General features: G+C 34.2%; 2 protein-coding genes across 2 annotated transcripts; both read left to right on the forward strand.

Annotated features, from left to right (window-relative positions):
• Positions 1–1,139: 1,139 nt before the first annotated feature.
• On the forward strand, positions 1,140–5,133 carry LOC130720296 (receptor-like protein EIX2). The gene is made up of 2 exons (XM_057570923.1): positions 1,140–4,526; positions 4,688–5,133. Exons 1-2 carry the CDS (start codon positions 1,273–1,275, stop codon positions 4,689–4,691), a joined length of 3,258 nt encoding a protein of 1,085 aa, XP_057426906.1. The 5' UTR covers positions 1,140–1,272; the 3' UTR covers positions 4,692–5,133.
• Positions 5,134–16,419: 11,286 nt separating this feature from the next.
• On the forward strand, positions 16,420–20,418 carry LOC130721235 (probable leucine-rich repeat receptor-like protein kinase At1g35710). The gene is given in 14 exon segments (XM_057571995.1): positions 16,420–17,381; positions 17,384–18,256; positions 18,259–18,611; positions 18,726–18,846; positions 18,849–18,924; positions 18,926–19,089; positions 19,092–19,180; positions 19,182–19,296; positions 19,299–19,511; positions 19,514–19,555; positions 19,558–19,710; positions 19,713–19,736; positions 19,739–19,811; positions 19,973–20,418. Coding segments are annotated over 14 exon segments (3,114 nt in total). The 5' UTR covers positions 16,420–16,567; the 3' UTR covers positions 19,977–20,418.
• The last annotated feature ends 2,114 nt before the right edge of the window (positions 20,419–22,532 follow it).

The raw sequence follows: 22,532 nt of genomic DNA on the forward strand, positions 1-22,532 counted from the left end.
ATTTGTGGAGAATTAATTATTTTTGGCAAGAATGCCCTTATTTAATTGAATTTCTCTCTCTTTCTCTTTGCTATAGTATTAATGATGCATAAAAATTAAAAATAATGGGGGGAGGATAACTTTGGAAAGTTGATATAAATTGAAAACAAATTTAATGCAATTATCTTGATTAGCTAAATTTTTTAAAGAGTGTGAAGGGGTTGCTTGGTTCTTATATTAAGGAACGGAGGGAGTATAAAATTATGGGTAAATTGCACTCATCTTCTTTGAGGTTTATCATTGTATCTTTCTTTTATTATTTAGCAAGACATTAACCACCCTTATTTTATTGCGAACATTGCACTAACCTCCTTGAGGTTTATCATTATTGCACTAGCATGTTCTAAGATTTATAATTATAACACTCGACCGTCTTTTATTATTCAAAATAGGATATGAAGGAAGAGAGGTGAATGCATTTTGCGAACTAGATAAGAAGTCTGTGCAATAATGTTAAACTTCAACGGAGGTGAGCGTAATTTTTCCTAAAATCATTTATGTGATCCTAACAGGTTAAGTTATTGAAATAATTAGGTGTTTAACATGATATCATAGATATTTAATATAATATCAGAGTTTTACTAAGGTTAGTTAGTTGTTTAAAGGCTAAAAAGCACTTTTGGCCCCTGATGTTTCAAGTTTGTGCAAATTCTGCCCCTACTCTATTTTTGTCGATGTTTCTACCCTTCATGTTTTCAAACAGTGCATCGTCTACCCCTCGTGTTTTCAAACAGTGCATCGTCTACCCCTCCGTCAGGGGTAGACGATGCACTATTTGAAAACATGAGGGGTAGAAACATCGACAAAAATAGATAGGGGCAGAATTTGCACAAACTTGAAACATCAGGGGCCAAAAATGCTTTTTAGCCTTGTTTAAATGTATGTTTTTGTCCGATTAAATGGTTAATGACTATATAATTAACATGAGTCAATGGTTTTTTTATTTAACTTAACAAAAAAAATTAAACTATACTATTAAAGAAAATAAAGTACCAATTTTAATTTGCGTCAACAATACGTCAATCTTTTAAAAAAAAAAAAAAAAATACGTCAACCTTAATTGAAAATCCAAAAGCTCGAGTTGATTACTGATTCCAGTTGGATGGTTCCACGAAATTCATCTACTAATCCTTACAAGTGAAAATGGTGTGAGTCTATATATATGTAAGGTTTGCGTGAGGGAATTATAGTGAAAGACACCATCAAAATACAATACAATTCTTCCTAATTAACATGGGAAGATACGTGAGTGGTGCTGCTGCATGTGTAGTCCTTCTCTTCCTGGCTGAAATTGCACAAGTGTGTTTCTTCTTGTGTGCAAATTCAAGCAGTGTCGTTGTCCCTCCTTGCATAGGACGAGAGAGGCAAGCTCTTCTTGAGTTCAAAGCTTCCTTTCAAAGTTATCCATCATTCAGCAGACTTTCCTCATGGAAAGAAACTACTAATTGTTGCGAATGGGAAGGCATAGGCTGTGACAATATCACCGGACATGTTGTCAAGCTTGATCTCAGGAATCCTTGCTTCCTGTCACCACCATATTGTTACTTTGAGTTGCAGGAAGAACATCGTGTATACGCTCCAAATGTGAATCCATCTTTACTGCAGTTGGAATACTTGGCTTATTTGGACTTGAGCGGAAATCATTTCAATTCAAGTCCAATACCAAGCTTCATTGGTTCTATGCAACGTTTGAGGTATCTTTCTCTCAGGTACTCTTCTTTTGGTGGGAGGATTCCGAATAGCCTTAGAAATCTCAAGAACCTGCACCTACTTGATCTCAGTGAAAATCATTTTGACGCCAGTAACATCACTTGGCTTTCTCAACTTCACTCACTCAAACACCTTGACTTGAGTTATATTGACTTGGGGAACACACGTGATTTGTTCCAGGTACTCAACATGCTTCCTTCCTTGTTAAATCTTAGCTTGTCGGGCTGTGGACTTGAAGACTCCCTCATTCCTCTCGGTGCTAATTTCCAAAACTTGACATCTCTTGTCCATCTTTATCTTTCAGATAATGAGCTTCATGGTCCACTCCTTGATGCTTTCAGAAACTTGTCTTCCATTGAATACCTCTATCTTTCATACAATGGGATCCACGGTCCAATTCCTGATGGTGTGTTTCAGAGCATGCCATCACTCGAGTATCTTGGTCTTGCGGGTAATGAGCTAAGTGGTCCAATTCCGTCCTGGTTTCGTAACTTTGAGAAGCTTACATTTCTTGATCTTTCATACAATGGGCTTCATGGTCCAATTCCTGATGGTGTGTTTCAGAGCATGCCATCACTCGAGTATCTTGATCTTGCGGATAATGAGCTAAGTGGTCCAATTCCTGATGGTGCACTACAAAACATGTCATCACTTGTATCTCTTCATCTTTCAAGGAATAGGCTCAGCGGTCCGATTCCTGAGGCTTTTCGAACCATGACTTCCATTAAATCCCTTTACCTTAATGACAACAATATCACTTCAATTCCATCATGGTTTGTTGAGTTAAAGACACTTCTCTACCTTGGCCTTTCATCAAATGAATTTACTACAACCAAATGTTCGCTTTCATCAATTCTCAGTAACATGTGTCATCTAAAGGGGTTATATTTCTCAGGGAACAAGTTCCGAGAAGAATCAATTGCAAAGTACCAATTATCTGGATGCAACAAATATGATCTAGAGGTATTGCATTTGTCTAATAATGAGATCAGTGGTCGCTTGCCAACTTGGTTGGGGCAACTTGTGAATTTAGAATATCTTGATCTCAGTTCAAATTTTTTCTCTGGACCCATTCCCTTATCTCTAGGAAAACTATCAAAGTTGAGATACCTAGACATGTCAAAAAATAAGTTGGATGGGGGAGTCCTTCCTGATAATATTGGACAACTTGTCAATTTAACAAACTTGGATATTTCTTCCAATAATTTTGTTGGTGTTATTCCTCAAACTCTGGGAAAACTTGTAAACCTACAAGGTCTTGACCTTTCAAACAATTCTTTTCATGGTCTCGTTCCTCAAAGTCTCAATCAACTTGTCTATTTAAATCTCGCCAACAACCAAATCAGCGGTTCACTTCCAAAAAATATTGGATATACAATGCCCTCTTTGTGGAACTTATTACTTGGAAATAACCACTTAAATGGTTCAATACCAATCTCTTTATGTGAAACTGTGTTTTACAACCTTGACCTTTCAAAGAACAACTTATCTGGTGAAATCCCAAATTGTGGGAAAAATCATCGACAAGCTTGGGAAGAAATAAATTTGTCATCAAACAAATTATCTGGGGTGATCCCAACCTCTCTATGCCAAACTAATCCAGCGAGACTTGTCCTTTCAAAGAACAATTTATCTGGTGAAATTCCAAATTGTTGGAAGAACGATGAACAGTGGGTAGAAATAGATTTGTCATCAAACAAATTATCTGGTGGGTTTCCAAGCTCATTTGGGAATCTTTCCCCATTGGAATGGTTGCATTTAGACAATAACATGCTCAAAGGTGAACTTCCAGTGTCTTTGAGAAATTTGAAGAATTTGTTGATTTTGGATCTTGGTGAGAATCAATTTTCAGGGAGCATACCACCATGGACTACAAACACATTTCCTTCACTGCAGATTCTTAGACTGCGGCAAAACATGTTGAGTGGTAGCATTCCTTCACAATTATGCCAACTTACATCACTGCAAATTTTGGACCTTTCTCGTAACAAATTAGAAGGTTCAATTCCTCGGTGCATAGGAAATCTTCAAGGAATGACTAGTAAAAAATCATTAGACGATTTTAGTGTGGTGGACTCGGCTGGTGCACCTGTTGAATGGTCCCCTGAAGCCGTAAAAGAAGTCATAAAAGGAGCTGAACGCGAGTACATCAAAATCTTGAAGCTTTTAGTCAACATGGACTTGTCAGAAAACAATTTGGTTGGATCCATTCCTAATGGAATAACCAGGCTCACAGGATTGCATGGCTTGAATCTGTCAAACAATCATTTGAAAGGAGAGATCCCTGAGATGATAGGGGAGATGAAATCAATTGAGTCTTTGGACCTATCTAATAACCATCTGTCAGGCACAATTCCAAATAGCATGTCTGCTTTGACTTCATTGAGCCATTTAAACTTATCACACAATAATCTTTCAGGACCAATTCCTAAAGGTAACCAACTTTTAACTCTGGATGACCCATCTATTTATGCTGAAAACCCTTATCTTTGCGGATCTCCACTCCCAAAATGTCCTGGTGATATTTCACATCAAGCTCCTAATAGCAAAAATGACGAAGATGAAGATGACAAGAAAGATAAGGTGGAAAAATTATGGTTCTACTTTGTCATAGCAGTTGGCTTTGCAACTGGTTTTTGGGGAGTTATTGGCACATTATTGTTCAAGAAGAATTGGAGGCATGCTTACTTCAGATGGGTGGAAGATGTAGCTGACAAGATTTATGTGGCAGTTGTGATCAAAGTTGCAAAGCCAATGATGAGAAACCACACTCACGGGTAACGTTATGTTTCTTCTATATATTTCTATTTCATTTTCTAAAACTGATTGTGAATACATAGATTCTTTTATTGAATGGTTCTGGTGTCCTCACATGCTCATTATATTCAACATTATTTTATGTCAATTGCATAGCTAATGAATCAAATTTCTTTGGCAGATGATAATGAAGAAAGTTGCATACCAGACGATGTTGGCAAGCTGGCTCAGGATTGCTTTTGTGTTTGTTGTTTTGTTTTTCCTCTTTATGTGCTTTTGTCCTTTCTGTTTTTGCCTTGGTGGTCCAGTCTCTGTTGCCTGACCCCTTATGCGATGTGTGTATCTAGGCATGAGATTTTATCTCATGGAACCTTCATTTATTCAATAACATGTTCCTCTTTCAAAAAAAAAAAAGTGATCTGGAGAAGGAGGCACAGAAATAAGTGTGGGAAAATAATGCCCTTTGAAAGAAGAAAAGAGCATATATATATATATAAACAACTTGTGGTGTTACATTTAAATTTGTATTACTTTTTTACCATGATTGCCTTCACTGGATTTGTACTATACATTATAGGGGCTCAAAATCCCTGCAGATGAATAATAATGTTTTACTATGGAGCATTGTGATATTGTTTTCTTAATGCTCTTATTATAAGGTATTTTTTTTTCTTCATGGATGTTCCATTTAGCAATGTTTAAATCAGATTGGTCATTGGACCGGCTGAGACTCCGGTTCAAAGTTTAATGATCAAACTGTGGATGAATTGAAATTGATTAAATAATAATTTTTAAAATATATAATATATAAAATCATAATGAATATAGAATAAAACATTCATAATAGAAAATAAAAATTACATTACATAATAGTTGCTTTATCTTGGTACAAATATATATATTCCAATGCATGATGTATCTTATGAGAGTAACTTTTTTTATATGAGAACATATGAAATTATAATCGTTAGGTCTAATTATGAATAATCAAGAAAAAGTCACATGACATTTGTAAGTGGTCACTTGACTATCACAAGACTATTAAATTATTTTAATCCTAACCATTTATGATTAGATAACGATCATGATTTGAGGATGATAGCTTTCATAGAAGAATGTTTTGATAAATACATGTTTTTATTTTAAATCAGAGTTTAATGGATATGCATTGTCGGTGTAAAACAGTTTTACACTGACTACCAATCACAATATGTCATGTAAGAGATAATAATTTTCATTTTAAATTTCAATTAAAACATAGATACGTTTTATGATGTGGCATTCAATTGGATGACTATGGCGGAATTCTTTAAATTAATATATAAAACTATTAAATTTTATTTCCTTCTTATTTTTCTTTTTCTTTTTAGTTAAAAAGTAATAATAATAGTTTTTTTATATAAGAAAACGAAAAACAAAGAGAGAAAAAACAATTTGGAGCGAAAACTAAACGAGAGTTTAAACCAAGAGACAACTAAATATTGATGATATTGTTTAGACTCTTTAAATTCAGAAGATTAGAGTAGAACGGAGAAAGCCAAGAAGAATTGGGGAACAAAGTAGAATTGAGAAGCAAATGCTACAAATAGAAATGCAATTTGAAGTTTGAACTACCAATTTACTATACAAATATAAAACATGCAACCGAGGAAACATTTTAAAATGAAAAAGGACCATAGGTAACAAATAGAAGAACATAGGCTACAAATAAACATGTAAAATTTTAAGTATGAACCATATAGGTAGTTACTAGTTAGGTACTAAATTAAAATGTGAGGTGGACATGTCACCACTACCAATATAAGTAGATTTTGTTTCTATCATTCAGACTGAAAGTGTACTTCACAAACTATGAAAGATTAAAAACATATAGGTACAATAAATCATGGTGTTTGATTGACAATTATCTTCAGGTAGAACGACCAAGTATCAAGTGAATAGGTTACTTCCATAAGCCATTGACTACAAAAGTTTGAAATATTGTTAAAAAAATCATAAGTTAATCTCTTTGTCATAGTTAATCTGATTTTGATCTCCAAATATTTTTTGACCGATTGTAGTCCCTCAATTTGTTCATTGTTGCAATTAAATATCTTCAATTTTACTTTAAACTCTCAAATTTCACTCCAAAATATTTACATAGAAATGAAATTTAATGATTTCATACATATAAAAATGATAAATGAACAAAATTACTTAATTTTAAAAGTAGGGAGAGACTTGATTAGCTCGATCACAAGCACATATGCATTAACAACGTTTCAAACGATTTTATTGCCAAGAAAATACAGGCTGGGATAATTCATATTGGGTTTGGAATAAAGGTTAGATATAATTAGACGCCTATAGGGTAGATGCACCCGAAATGACAAGGAGAGTAAAGAAGTAAATAAATGTGATGTATGATATGATGGAAAATTAGTAGAGATAATAAGAGAAAAAGTTGCAGATGGAAAAAAACAAGTGTACAAAAGCAATACTCTGGCACAAATATGAACACCATTGATGACTCAAGTTGAGCTAACCAACATTTAATTCATCAACTGTAAACTTAACTTCGAGCCACTATATTTTCCATGTAAGCCATTTGGATGGTTGCTGCGAAGTGACATGCTTTCCTTCTTAGTTGTCTTGTTTATGATTTGAGGATGATAGCTTTCATAGAAGAATGTTTTGATAAATACATGTTTTTATTTTAAATCAGAGTTTAATGGATATGCATTGTCGGTGTAAAACAGTTTTACACTGACTACCAATCACAATATGTCATGTAAGAGATAATAATTTTCATTTTAAACTGCTGATTATGTTGACGAAGTTCATTGAGATCGTCCATGATCCGCTGAAGAACATCGGGAGGAACATCATTTTGTTGAACATGATTCCTCTCTCCGTTCGCCCCGGATCGAGTCACCATCGCGATGAGAAACGAAGCCTAGGAAAGTATCCAAGGCCCCACGGTGGGCGCCAATGTTCCGGTATGGAACCGCAGACTACGGCTAACCAATATCGAGAGCAAGCGAGAGTAAACAAAGTGAGTAAAATGCGTGAAAATGATAGGATCCCTGCCGCTTGGGCGGTCCTTCTTTATTTATAGTTGGGTTTTGATCCGGCTGGATCATGGGTTACCCGGCCCATTTAATACATGATTCGGTCAGCCTAAGTAATATACATATTGATCAGCCCATACCAGACCAATATATAAGTTTCATATTATCATGACATAAAAACTGTCATGATAATAGTACCATTTTCTCGAAATTGTATTAGAAATTTCATCTTAAGGTAAATATTCTACATGTATACTACATTTGCACTTTTTAAGGATAATATGTAAAGTGTGTTTTTTTTGGGTACATATCTAAAGTGTGTAGTTTTTTTTTTTTTTTTGGTAAATAGGAAAATTAAACAACGAAACTACAAGCTAAACAAATCCTCCTGAAGAAACGGCAACAGCGCCGCCGGAGGAGAATCTAAATCAGTCTCCACACATTGCAATCTCGCCTCCTGACCTGCTAGCCAATTTGTTGGTACATTCCCTTCACGAGGAACATGCAAATCTTCACCTCCCAACTTCGCGAAAGCAAGAAATGAATATCCATCAACAAACTACCATATTGATGAAAATCATAGTGACCTTTCTTCACTGCTCGAACCAACTCTAGGCAATCAACACCACAAACAACCTTCTTCCAATTGTGACGCCAGAGAAACTTCAAACCCAATAACAGAGCTTGTATTTCCGCATAAAAGGGATCCCCACCAGCAGCAGCCGCATAAAAACCTCCAAGCCAGGCCCCTGTGGAATCACGAACAAGACCCCCCATTCCAATCTGACGCTGAACATGATTGAAACCCCCATCCACCATACACGAACAAACCCACTTGGAGGTGGCTTCCAGCTAGCCCGTGTCCGCAACTCATTGAGTTTACTACTTAATTTGTAAGTTTATTTTTAATTTTAATCATTGGTTTTCAAACACCTCACACGCTAAGGTGAACCAAAATCACATAAAAAATTTAGCATTAATCTCACAAGTCACAATTAATCTTCTTTTGGCATCACACGCTATGTCTATGTTCACTTATGCCCCATTTTTAGTGGCATACTGAATTCTCCACCCAAAAAGCACGCAACTTTAATTTGTGTCTATTTCATGTCCTTGGAAGACCATTAAGTCAACATTATTTGATTGAATTTAAGAGCACCCCTCCGGTCTTCGTCTTCGTCCACTCCTTGTTTGTATATGCATATTGCATATATGCATGGCTCCCTTCCTTCCACACGCTATATCAAAATTACGTTCTTGTTTCCTATGTTTTTCTCCAATCAAGGACAATATTGATAATGACAATTGAGAATCAATAATTTTTCATTTTTTAAAGAACTATATATTTAATTATTTATTATTTAACACGAAAATTATTATCAAATATGGGTGAAATTCATTCTTTCACGATATGGATTTAAAAATAAGAAGATAGATGAGAACTTTTCAATTTTGGTAAACATTTCATTTTATTTGATAATTTTTACTAAATAAAATAAGAAGTTTACATATAAACTAAAATGATTTATCCCGAATGATAGCTCAATTTATGTTTTCAATGTAAAAAAAAAAACTTTAGTAATTTTTTTTAATAAAAGTCGGTACCTCATTGATGTGCTTGAAGAAGAAGGGTCGGGCTACCGAAGTTAATGCAAAAAAATAAAAGAAAATAATTAAATGTATATTTGAAAATTCTTATATAATTAATTTTAAATTTAAAAAATTCTTATACAATTAGTTTCTATATAGCCAAATTCATTATATGAAAAAATAAGTTTGTTGAGTAGAGGTCTTAGACAGTGTCAAGTGGGCAATGGGTCGTAGTCCGCGGAAGAAGTTTGTTGGGTACGATTTAAGGGTATTATTGTAAACTGGATCATTAGTATCCCTATATATGTTTGTAACACTGAAACCCTAATTATTGTATTTAGAATGAATCAATAAATAGAACTATAGCTGCTCTATAGTCGCAGACGTAGGCAATTTGACTGAACAACGTGACCAAAGCTTTTGTATGTTTCTCTCTACTATGTTCTGTATTCGTGTTGTCGTTCAAACAAAGTTAATGAGTTTTGTCACAAAGGCATCTCAAAACATTATCGAGAATGTGATGTTTGAAACGTGATATTTGATCTCAGGTTTAGTACAAGTTTTAAAAATTCAATTTTCGGGTATAATGAATTCTTGGACATGCATGTAATTAAGTTACACATATTTTTTATAAATTTATTCTCATGTCAAAGAGTAGGAATCTTTCATTCTCATCTAACATTTCCGCCACATCAACAATTTATTAATTTACTAATTAAAATTAAAAAGATTTGCAACTAGTTAGTCTTATGTGACATAATGTGATTGGACATCGGTGTAAAACTTTTTTACACTGATAATGCATATTCATTAATCTCATATATAAATATCAAACATGTTTTTCATTCTGCTCCGTAATGACCTTATAATGAGATTCTTGATAAACATCATCCATGATTTCTTGCAATATCATTCCAAAACTTGTAACAAAACGCTTGTTCATTGATGTTTGTTCCAACTTTTTTTTTTTGAGCAAATTCCAACTTTCTTTTATCATTTGATTGAATTTAGCGGCCTAACCATCGAGCTCAAGTTTGCGTCCACTCCTTGAAGGCATATGGATCATTCCCACATACTATAAATCGAATTAATTAGTTATGACAGTTAGAATGTAATATATAATCCGACATACTATTAATTGAATTAGTTATTAGTTATGACAGTTAGAATGTAATACTCTCTTCGTTCCTATTTATAAGAACCAAATAGAAAATGCCCTTGGGTAGTGTTTGACCCAGCTTATTTTCGACTTAAAAGTCACTTTTAAGATAAAGTAGGGCCAAACAAATTTCATTAAAAAGTCATTGACTTAAAAGGTACTTATTTTTACTGAAGAAAAATGCTAAAAGTAACTTTTTAGAAAAAGATATTCCGAGGAGCTTTGAAAAAAAGTAGCTTTTTTTAATTCTTGCGTGAGCCAAATCTCGTGAAATCCTTGGCCTCTCTATCGTGTTTTCTTCTCTTCCTCTTGAAACCCTCGATGTATCCTCTGCGGCTGTGCAAGAGCAAACTCTCTTTTTCTGTTATCTTCCTCTGCGAACTGTTGTCGTCTTCCTATGCGATAACAATGGACTCACTTCTCTGCGAAAAGAAACTTCTCTTCTTTCTACTTTTCTTTGCTTTATCGCGGGAGTTGGGTTTGGAGCCCCACCCCTTAGGCTTTGCACCCCACTAAAATAGATACGGAATTTAAATTTCCGTATCAATACGGAAAATAAAATTCCGTATCTATTTTAGTATATAATGAGTGGTTGAAAATGTGACACGCATGCTTAAATACAGTACGGAATTTTAAGTTCCGTATTCAATATGGAGAATACGGAACTTTAAATTCCGTATTTGATAAAGTGGGGTGCAAAGCCCCATAGGTGGGGTGCCAAACCCAACTCCCGGATTCCTTTATCGCCATGGTAATTCATGATTGTGAGTTTTCCCCAGAAATAAGATATGCTTCATATTGGTTTTGGTGTTTAAATTCTCAAATTGGTTCATATCGTTCAGATTTATCATTTTCTTAAATTGGTTCGTATAGGTTTCTTAAATCAAAATCTGGTTCATATGGGTTTCTTAAATCAAAATCTGGTTCATATGGTTTTCTCAAATTGGTTCGCCGGAAGATTTCTGGTATTTGTCACCTGTGTGCTGGTTTTTGTGAGCCATGGTTCATATGGATTTTACACCTTGCGCAGGATTGCTCATGTTTGTAGTGGGTAACTGGTACCCAGTGCATTAGTAGGTTCATTTTAACTTAAAAAGTAAAAAAAAAAACAAAGATTGGCAAACAGCTTCTACTTTTTTTAAAAGCTCTTAATTTTTACTTTGACTTAAAAGTAGCTTTTAAGTACAAAATAAGTTGGGTCAAACGAAGCCTGGTCTTTTTTATAAGAATCAACTTGAAATTTGTGGATAATTAATTATTTTTGGCAAGAATGCCCTTATTTAATTAAATTTCTCTCTCTTTCCACTTGCTATAGTATTAATGATGCATAAAAATTAAAAATAATGGGTGGAGGATAACTTTGGAAAGTTGATATAAATTGAAAACAAATTTAATACAATTATCTTGATTAGCTAAATTTCTTAAAGAGTGTGAAGTGGTTGCTTGTTTCTTATATTAAGGAACGGATGGAGTATAAAATTATGGGTAAATTGCACTCATCTTCTTTGAGGTTTATCATTGTATATTTCTTTTATTATTTAGCAAGACACTAACCACCCTTATTTTATTGCGAGCATTGCACTAACCTCCTTGAGGTTTATCATTATTGCACTAACATGTTCTAAGATTTATAATTATAACACTCGACCGTCTTTTATTATTCAAAATAGTATATGAAGGAAGAGAGGTGAATGCATTTTGCGAACTAGATAAGAAGTCTGTGCAATAATGTTAAACTTCAATGGAGGTGAGCGTAATTTTTCCTAAAATCATTTATGTGATCCTAACAGGTTAAGTTATTGAAATAATTAGGTGTTTAACATGATATCATAGATATTTAATATAGGCTAAAAAGCACTTTTGACCCCTGATGTTTCAAGTTTGTGCAAATTATGCCCCTACTCTATTTTTGTCGACGTTTCTACCCCTCATGTTTTCAAACAGTGCACCTTCTACCCCTCCGTCAGTTAGACGTTAAAAAACTAACGGAACGGGTTGATTTGACTTTTTTTTTTATATTTTTTGGACCTGTCACGTGGAAATTACAAGTGAAATTGGAAAATGGGGGCATGAGAGATTCAAACTCAAGACCTATAAGTAGCAAAATATGCATTTAACCAGTTCAGTTACATACATAATTGATATATACATGAAGCAAATTTAATTTATATCATTTTCTTGATCATCATCAACTTCATATACTCCTCTTCATAGTGACCTTTCCCCACTGCTCGAACCAACTCTAGACAATCAACTCCACAAACAACCTTCTTCCAATTGTGACGTCAGAGAAACTTCAAACCCAATAACAAAGCTTGTATTTCCGCATAAAAGGGATCCCCACCAGCAGCACCCGCATAAAAACCTCCAAGTCAGGCCCCTGTGGAATCACGAACAAGACCCCCCATTCCCATCTGATGTTGAACATGATTGAAACCCCCATCCACCATACACGAAACAAACCCACTTGGAGATGGCTTCCCGCTAGCCCGTGTCCGCAACTCATTGAGTTTACTACTTAATTTGTTTTTTTTTTATATGCAAAGAATATATTGATTAAGCACAAGGAGTGCTAACCCATATACATAGAAAGAAAAGAAAAAAGAGAGAAGAAAGAAGGAAGCTAGTCTAAAGTTCCCACAAAAATTGACTAGCCGAACCCCACCCTACAATGAAAACAAACTAAGTCTGGGTACTGTAAGTAATCAAATTAGCAAAGCTCCCCCCACAACATGACTATACTAGCCAATAATTGCTGCAACATTGAATATGGACCTGACATACTCCTAAACACACCCAGCTCACAACAGACATTGGAACTAAACTATCACAGCAACCTCTACGGCCCTGGCATGACAGCATCTCCCCAAGATATCTGTCCCCAAGACACTACAGGGAGTGAATACAAGCATTTAGACAATTTTTCTATTCAAATAACGAGAACCCCACCCCTTTCATCTTATGCCGGATCTAATTTCAAGAGCGAAACTGAATTATATCTAACAAATAATCCTTATCAAACACTGCATCTCTAAAAATTATATCATTCCTATGGATCCTGTTTATTTTTAATTTTAATCATTGGTTTTCAAACACCTCACACGCTAAGGTGAACTAAAATCACATAAAAATTTTAGCATTAATCTCACAAGTCACAATTAATCTTCTTTTGGCATCACACGCTATGTCTATGTTCACTTAATTTGTGGCATACTGAATTCTCCACCCCAAAAAGCACGCAACTTTAACTTGTGTCTATTTCATGTCCTTGGAAGACCATTAAGTCAACATTATTTAATTTGATTGAATTTAAGAGCACCCCTCCGGTCTTCGTCTTCGTCCACTCCTTGTTTGTATATGCATATATGCATGGCTCCCTTCCTTCCACACGCTATATCAAAATTACGTTCTGGTTTCCTATGTTTTTCTCCAATCAAGGACAATATTGATAATGACAATTGAGAATCAATAATTTTTCATTTTTTAAAGTACTATATATTTAATTATTTGTTATTTAACACGAAAATTATTATCAAATATGGGTGAAATTCATTCTTTCACGACATGGATTTAAAAATAAGAAGATAGATGAGAACTTTTCAATTTTGGTAAACATTTCATTTTATTTGATAATTTTTACTAAATAAAATAAGAAGTTTACATATAAACTAAAAAGATTTATCCCGAATGATAGCTCAATTTATGTTTTCAATGTAAAAAAAAAAATCTTTAGTATTTTTTTTTAATAAAAGTCGGCACCTAATTGATGTGCTTGAAGAAGAAGGGTCGGGCTACCGAAGTTAATGCAAAAAATAAAAGAAAATAATTAAATGTATATTTGAAAATTCTTATATAATTAATTTTAAATTTAAAAAATTCTTATACAATTAGTTTCTATATAGCCAAATTCATTATATGAAAAAAGAAGTTTGTTGAGTAGAGGTCTTAGACAGTGTCAAGTGGGCAATGGGTCTTGGTTCGCGGGAGAAGTTTGTTGGTACGGTTTAGGGGTATTATTGTAAACTGGATCATTAGTATCCCTATATATGTTTGTAACACTGAAACCCTAATTATTGTATTTAGAATGAATCAATAAACAGAACTATAGCTGCTCTATAGTCGCAGACGTAGGCAGTTTGGCCGAACAACGTGACCAAAGCTTTTGTATGTTTCTCTCTACTATGTTCTGTATTCGTGTTGTTGTTCTAACAAAGTTAATGAGTTTTGTCACAAAGGCATCTCAAAACATTATCGAGAATGTGATGTTTGAAAGGTGATATTTGATCTCAGGTTTAGTACAAGTTTTAAAAATTCAATTTTCGGGTATAATGAATTCTTGGACATGCATGTAATTAAGTTACACATATTTTTTATAAACTTATTTTCATGTCAAAGAGTAGGAATCTTTCATTCTCATCTAACATTTCCTCCACATCAATAATTTATTAATTTACTAATTAAAATTAAAAAGATTTGCAACTAGTTAGTCCTATGTGACATAATGTGATTGGACATCGGTGTAAAACTTCTTTACAATGACGATGGATATCCATTAATCTCATATATAAATATCAAACATGTTTTTCATTCTGCTCCGTAATGACCTTATAGTGAGATTCTTGATAAACATCATCCATGATTTCTTGCAATATCATTCCAAAACTTGTAACAAAACGCTTGTTCATTGATGTTTGTTCCAACTTTTTTTTTTTTTGAGCAAATTCCAACTTTCTTTATCATTTGATTGAATTTAGCGGCCTAACCATCGAGCTCAAGTTTGCGTCCACTCCTTGAAGGCATATGGATCATTCCCACATACTATAAATCGAATTAATTAGTTATGACAGTTAGAATGTAATATATAATCCGACATACTATTAATTGAATTAGTTATTAGTTATGACAGTTAGAATGTAATACTCCCTCCGTTTCTATTTATAAGAATCAAATAGAAAATGCCCTTGGTCTTTTTTATAAGAACCAAATTGAAATTTGTGGAGAATTAATTATTTTTGGCAAGAATGCCCTTATTTAATTGAATTTCTCTCTCTTTCTCTTTGCTATAGTATTAATGATGCATAAAAATTAAAAATAATGGGGGGAGGATAACTTTGGAAAGTTGATATAAATTGAAAACAAATTTAATGCAATTATCTTGATTAGCTAAATTTTTTAAAGAGTGTGAAGGGGTTGCTTGGTTCTTATATTAAGGAACGGAGGGAGTATAAAATTATGGGTAAATTGCACTCATCTTCTTTGAGGTTTATCATTGTATCTTTCTTTTATTATTTAGCAAGACATTAACCACCCTTATTTTATTGCGAACATTGCACTAACCTCCTTGAGGTTTATCATTATTGCACTAGCATGTTCTAAGATTTATAATTATAACACTCGACCGTCTTTTATTATTCAAAATAGGATATGAAGGAAGAGAGGTGAATGCATTTTGCGAACTAGATAAGAAGTCTGTGCAATAATGTTAAACTTCAACGGAGGTGAGCGTAATTTTTCCTAAAATCATTTATGTGATCCTAACAGGTTAAGTTATTGAAATAATTAGGTGTTTAACATGATATCATAGATATTTAATATAATATCAGAGTTTTACTAAGGTTAGTTAGTTGTTTAAAGGCTAAAAAGCACTTTTGGCCCCTGATGTTTCAAGTTTGTGCAAATTCTGCCCCTACTCTATTTTTGTCGATGTTTCTACCCTTCATGTTTTCAAACAGTGCATCGTCTACCCCTCGTGTTTTCAAACAGTGCATCGTCTACCCCTCCGTCAGGGGTAGACGATGCACTATTTGAAAACATGAGGGGTAGAAACATCGACAAAAATAGATAGGGGCAGAATTTGCACAAACTTGAAACATCAGGGGCCAAAAATGCTTTTTAGCCTTGTTTAAATGTATGTTTTTGTCCGATTAAATGGTTAATGACTATATAATTAACATGAGTCAATGGTTTTTTTATTTAACTTAACAAAAAAAATTAAACTATACTATTAAAGAAAATAAAGTACCAATTTTAATTTGCGTCAACAATACGTCAATCTTTTAAAAAAAAAAAAAAAAATACGTCAACCTTAATTGAAAATCCAAAAGCTCGAGTTGATTACTGATTCCAGTTGGATGGTTCCACGAAATTCATCTACTAATCCTTACAAGTGAAAATGGTGTGAGTCTATATATATGTAAGGTTTGCGTGAGGGAATTATAGTGAAAGACACCATCAAAATACAATACAATTCTTCCTAATTAACATGGGAAGATACGTGAGTGGTGCTGCTGCATGTGTAGTCCTTCTCTTCCTGGCTGAAATTGCACAAGTGTGTTTCTTCTTGTGTGCAAATTCAAGCAGTGTCGTTGTCCCTCCTTGCATAGGACGAGAGAGGCAAGCTCTTCTTGAGTTCAAAGCTTCCTTTCAAAGTTATCCATCATTCAGCAGACTTTCCTCATGGAAAGAAACTACTAATTGTTGCGAATGGGAAGGCATAGGCTGTGACAATATCACCGGACATGTTGTCAAGCTTGATCTCAGGAATCCTTGCTTCCTGTCACCACCATATTGTTACTTTGAGTTGCAGGAAGAACATCGTGTATACGCTCCAAATGTGAATCCATCTTTACTGCAGTTGGAATACTTGGCTTATTTGGACTTGAGCGGAAATCATTTCAATTCAAGTCCAATACCAAGCTTCATTGGTTCTATGCAACGTTTGAGGTATCTTTCTCTCAGGTACTCTTCTTTTGGTGGGAGGATTCCGAATAGCCTTAGAAATCTCAAGAACCTGCACCTACTTGATCTCAGTGAAAATCATTTTGACGCCAGTAACATCACTTGGCTTTCTCAACTTCACTCACTCAAACACCTTGACTTGAGTTATATTGACTTGGGGAACACACGTGATTTGTTCCAGGTACTCAACATGCTTCCTTCCTTGTTAAATCTTAGCTTGTCGGGCTGTGGACTTGAAGACTCCCTCATTCCTCTCGGTGCTAATTTCCAAAACTTGACATCTCTTGTCCATCTTTATCTTTCAGATAATGAGCTTCATGGTCCACTCCTTGATGCTTTCAGAACTTGTCTTCCATTGAATACCTCTATCTTTCATACAATGGGATCCACGGTCCAATTCCTGATGGTGTGTTTCAGAGCATGCCATCACTCGAGTATCTTGGTCTTGCGGGTAATGAGCTAAGTGGTCCAATTCCGTCCTGGTTTCGTAACTTTGAGAAGCTTACATTTCTTGATCTTTCATACAATGGGCTTCATGGTCCAATTCCTGATGGTGTGTTTCAGAGCATGCCATCACTCGAGTATCTTGATCTTGCGGATAATGAGCTAAGTGGTCCAATTCCTGATGGTGCACTACAAAACATGTCATCACTTGTATCTCTTCATCTTTCAAGGAATAGGCTCAGCGGTCCGATTCCTGAGGCTTTTCGAACCATGACTTCCATTAAATCCCTTTACCTTAATGACAACAATATCACTTCAATTCCATCATGGTTTGTTGAGTTAAAGACACTTCTCTACCTTGGCCTTTCATCAAATGAATTTACTACAACCAAATGTTCGCTTTCATCAATTCTCAGTAACATGTGTCATCTAAAGGGGTTATATTTCTCAGGGAACAAGTTCCGAGAAGAATCAATTGCAAAGTACCAATTATCTGGATGCAACAAATATGATCTAGAGGTATTGCATTTGTCTAATAATGAGATCAGTGGTCGCTTGCCAACTTGGTTGGGGCAACTTGTGAATTTAGAATATCTTGATCTCAGTTCAAATTTTTTCTCTGGACCCATTCCCTTATCTCTAGGAAAACTATCAAAGTTGAGATACCTAGACATGTCAAAAAATAAGTTGGATGGGGGAGTCCTTCCTGATAATATTGGACAACTTGTCAATTTAACAAACTTGGATATTTCTTCCAATAATTTTGTTGGTGTTATCCTCAAACTCTGGGAAAACTTGTAAACCTACAAGGTCTTGACCTTTCAAACAATTCTTTTCATGGTCTCGTTCCTCAAAGTCTCAATCAACTTGTCTATTTAAATCTCGCCAACAACCAAATCAGCGGTTCACTTCCAAAAAATATTGGATATACAATGCCCTCTTTGTGGAACTTATTACTTGGAAATAACCACTTAAATGGTTCAATACCAATCTCTTTATGTGAAACTGTGTTTTACAACCTTGACCTTTCAAAGAACAACTTATCTGGTGAAATCCCAAATTGTGGGAAAAATCATCGACAAGCTTGGGAAGAAATAAATTTGTCATCAAACAAATTATCTGGGGTGATCCCAACCTCTCTATGCCAAACTAATCCAGCGAGACTTGTCCTTTCAAAGAACATTTATCTGGTGAAATTCCAAATTGTTGGAAGAACGATGAACAGTGGGTAGAAATAGATTTGTCATCAAACAAATTATCTGGTGGGTTTCCCAAGCTCATTTGGGAATCTTTCCCCATTGGAATGGTTGCATTTAGACAATAACATGCTCAAAGGTGAACTTCCAGTGTCTTTGAGAAATTGAAGAATTTGTTGATTTTGGATCTTGGTGAGAATCAATTTTCAGGGAGCATACCACCATGGACTACAACACATTTCCTCACTGCAGATTCTTAGACTGCGGCAAAACATGTTGAGTGGTAGCATTCCTTCACAATTATGCCAACTTACATCACTGCAAATTTTGGACCTTTCTCGTAACAAATTAGAAGGTTCAATTCCTCGGTGCATAGGAAATCTTCAAGGAATGACTAGTAAAAAATCATTAGACATTTTAGTGTGGTGGACTCGGCTGGTGCACCTGTTGAATGGTCCCCTGAAGCCGTAAAAGAAGTCATAAAAGGAGCTGAAACGCGAGTACATCAAAATCTTGAAGCTTTTAGTCAACATGGACTTGTCAGAAAACAATTTGGTTGGATCCATTCCTAATGGAATAACCAGGCTCACAGGATTGCATGGCTTGAATCTGTCAACAATCATTTGAAAGGAGAGATCCCTGAGATGATAGGGGAGATGAAATCAATTGAGTCTTTGGACCTATCTAATAACCATCTGTCAGGCACAATTCCAAATAGCATGTCTGCTTTGACTTCATTGAGCCATTTAAACTTATCACACAATAATCTTTCAGGACCAATTCCTAAAGGTAACCAACTTTTAACTCTGGATGACCCATCTATTTATGCTGAAAACCCTATCTTTGCGGATCTCCACTCCCAAAATGTCCTGGTGATATTCACATCAAGCTCCTAATAGCAAAAATGACGAAGATGAAGATGACAAGAAAGATAAGGTGGAAAAATTATGGTTCTACTTTGTCATAGCAGTTGGCTTTGCAACTGGTTTTTGGGGAGTTATTGGCACATTATTGTTCAAGAAGAATTGGAGCATGCTTACTTCAGATGGGTGGAAGAGTAGCTGACAAGATTTATGTGGCAGTTGTGATCAAAGTTGCAAAGCCAATGATGAGAAACCACACTCACGGGTAACGTTATGTTTCTTCTATATATTTCTATTTCATTTTCTAAAACTGATTGTGAATACATAGATTCTTTTATTGAATGGTTCTGGTGTCCTCACATGCTCATTATATTCAACATTATTTTATGTCAATTGCATAGCTAATGAATCAAATTTCTTTGGCAGATGATAATGAAGAAAGTTGCATACCAGACGATGTTGGCAAGCTGGCTCAGGATTGCTTTTGTGTTTGTTGTTTTGTTTTTCCTCTTTATGTGCTTTTGTCCTTTCTGTTTTTGCCTTGGTGGTCCAGTCTCTGTTGCCTGACCCCTTATGCGATGTGTGTATCTAGGCATGAGATTTTATCTCATGGAACCTTCATTTATTCAATAACATGTTCCTCTTTCAAAAAAAAAAAAGTGATCTGGAGAAGGAGGCACAGAAATAAGTGTGGGAAAATAATGCCCTTTGAAAGAAGAAAAGAGCATATATATATATATAAACAACTTGTGGTGTTACATTTAAATTTGTATTACTTTTTTACCATGATTGCCTTCACTGGATTTGTACTATACATTATAGGGGCTCAAAATCCCTGCAGATGAATAATAATGTTTTACTATGGAGCATTGTGATATTGTTTTCTTAATGCTCTTATTATAAGGTATTTTTTTTTCTTCATGGATGTTCCATTTAGCAATGTTTAAATCAGATTGGTCATTGGACCGGCTGAGACTCCGGTTCAAAGTTTAATGATCAAACTGTGGATGAATTGAAATTGATTAAATAATAATTTTTAAAATATATAATATATAAAATCATAATGAATATAGAATAAAACATTCATAATAGAAAATAAAAATTACATTACATAATAGTTGCTTTATCTTGGTACAAATATATATATTCCAATGCATGATGTATCTTATGAGAGTAACTTTTTTTATATGAGAACATATGAAATTATAATCGTTAGGTCTAATTATGAATAATCAAGAAAAAGTCACATGACATTTGTAAGTGGTCACTTGACTATCACAAGACTATTAAATTATTTTAATCCTAACCATTTATGATTAGATAACGATCATGATTTGAGGATGATAGCTTTCATAGAAGAATGTTTTGATAAATACATGTTTTTATTTTAAATCAGAGTTTAATGGATATGCATTGTCGGTGTAAAACAGTTTTACACTGACTACCAATCACAATATGTCATGTAAGAGATAATAATTTTCATTTTAAATTTCAATTAAAACATAGATACGTTTTATGATGTGGCATTCAATTGGATGACTATGGCGGAATTCTTTAAATTAATATATAAAACTATTAAATTTTATTTCCTTCTTATTTTTCTTTTTCTTTTTAGTTAAAAAGTAATAATAATAGTTTTTTTATATAAGAAAACGAAAAACAAAGAGAGAAAAAACAATTTGGAGCGAAAACTAAACGAGAGTTTAAACCAAGAGACAACTAAATATTGATGATATTGTTTAGACTCTTTAAATTCAGAAGATTAGAGTAGAACGGAGAAAGCCAAGAAGAATTGGGGAACAAAGTAGAATTGAGAAGCAAATGCTACAAATAGAAATGCAATTTGAAGTTTGAACTACCAATTTACTATACAAATATAAAACATGCAACCGAGGAAACATTTTAAAATGAAAAAGGACCATAGGTAACAAATAGAAGAACATAGGCTACAAATAAACATGTAAAATTTTAAGTATGAACCATATAGGTAGTTACTAGTTAGGTACTAAATTAAAATGTGAGGTGGACATGTCACCACTACCAATATAAGTAGATTTTGTTTCTATCATTCAGACTGAAAGTGTACTTCACAAACTATGAAAGATTAAAAACATATAGGTACAATAAATCATGGTGTTTGATTGACAATTATCTTCAGGTAGAACGACCAAGTATCAAGTGAATAGGTTACTTCCATAAGCCATTGACTACAAAAGTTTGAAATATTGTTAAAAAAATCATAAGTTAATCTCTTTGTCATAGTTAATCTGATTTTGATCTCCAAATATTTTTTGACCGATTGTAGTCCCTCAATTTGTTCATTGTTGCAATTAAATATCTTCAATTTTACTTTAAACTCTCAAATTTCACTCCAAAATATTTACATAGAAATGAAATTTAATGATTTCATACATATAAAAATGATAAATGAACAAAATTACTTAATTTTAAAAGTAGGGAGAGACTTGATTAGCTCGATCACAAGCACATATGCATTAAACAACGTTTCAAACGATTTTATTGCCAAGAAAATACAGGCTGGGATAATTCATATTGGGTTTGGAATAAAGGTTAGATATAATTAGACGCCTATAGGGTAGATGCACCCGAAATGACAAGGAGAGTAAAGAAGTAAATAAATGTGATGTATGATATGATGGAAAATTAGTAGAGATAATAAGAGAAAAAGTTGCAGATGGAAAAAAACAAGTGTACAAAAGCAATACTCTGGCACAAATATGAACACCATTGATGACTCAAGTTGAGCTAACCAACATTTAATTCATCAACTGTAAACTTAACTTCGAGCCACTATATTTTCCATGTAAGCCATTTGGATGGTTGCTGCGAAGTGACATGCTTTCCTTCTTAGTTGTCTTGTTTATGAAACTTGCCTCACTGGCATTATGGTGTAAAAGAAGCTCATGACATTAAATAATGGCTTAGCATGCACTCTTGGTGCAAATTAGCATGCATTTGAATACTG

Source organism: Lotus japonicus, chromosome 5 (assembly GCF_012489685.1).
Source record: "Lotus japonicus ecotype B-129 chromosome 5, LjGifu_v1.2".
NCBI classification, from domain to species: domain Eukaryota; kingdom Viridiplantae; phylum Streptophyta; class Magnoliopsida; order Fabales; family Fabaceae; genus Lotus; species Lotus japonicus.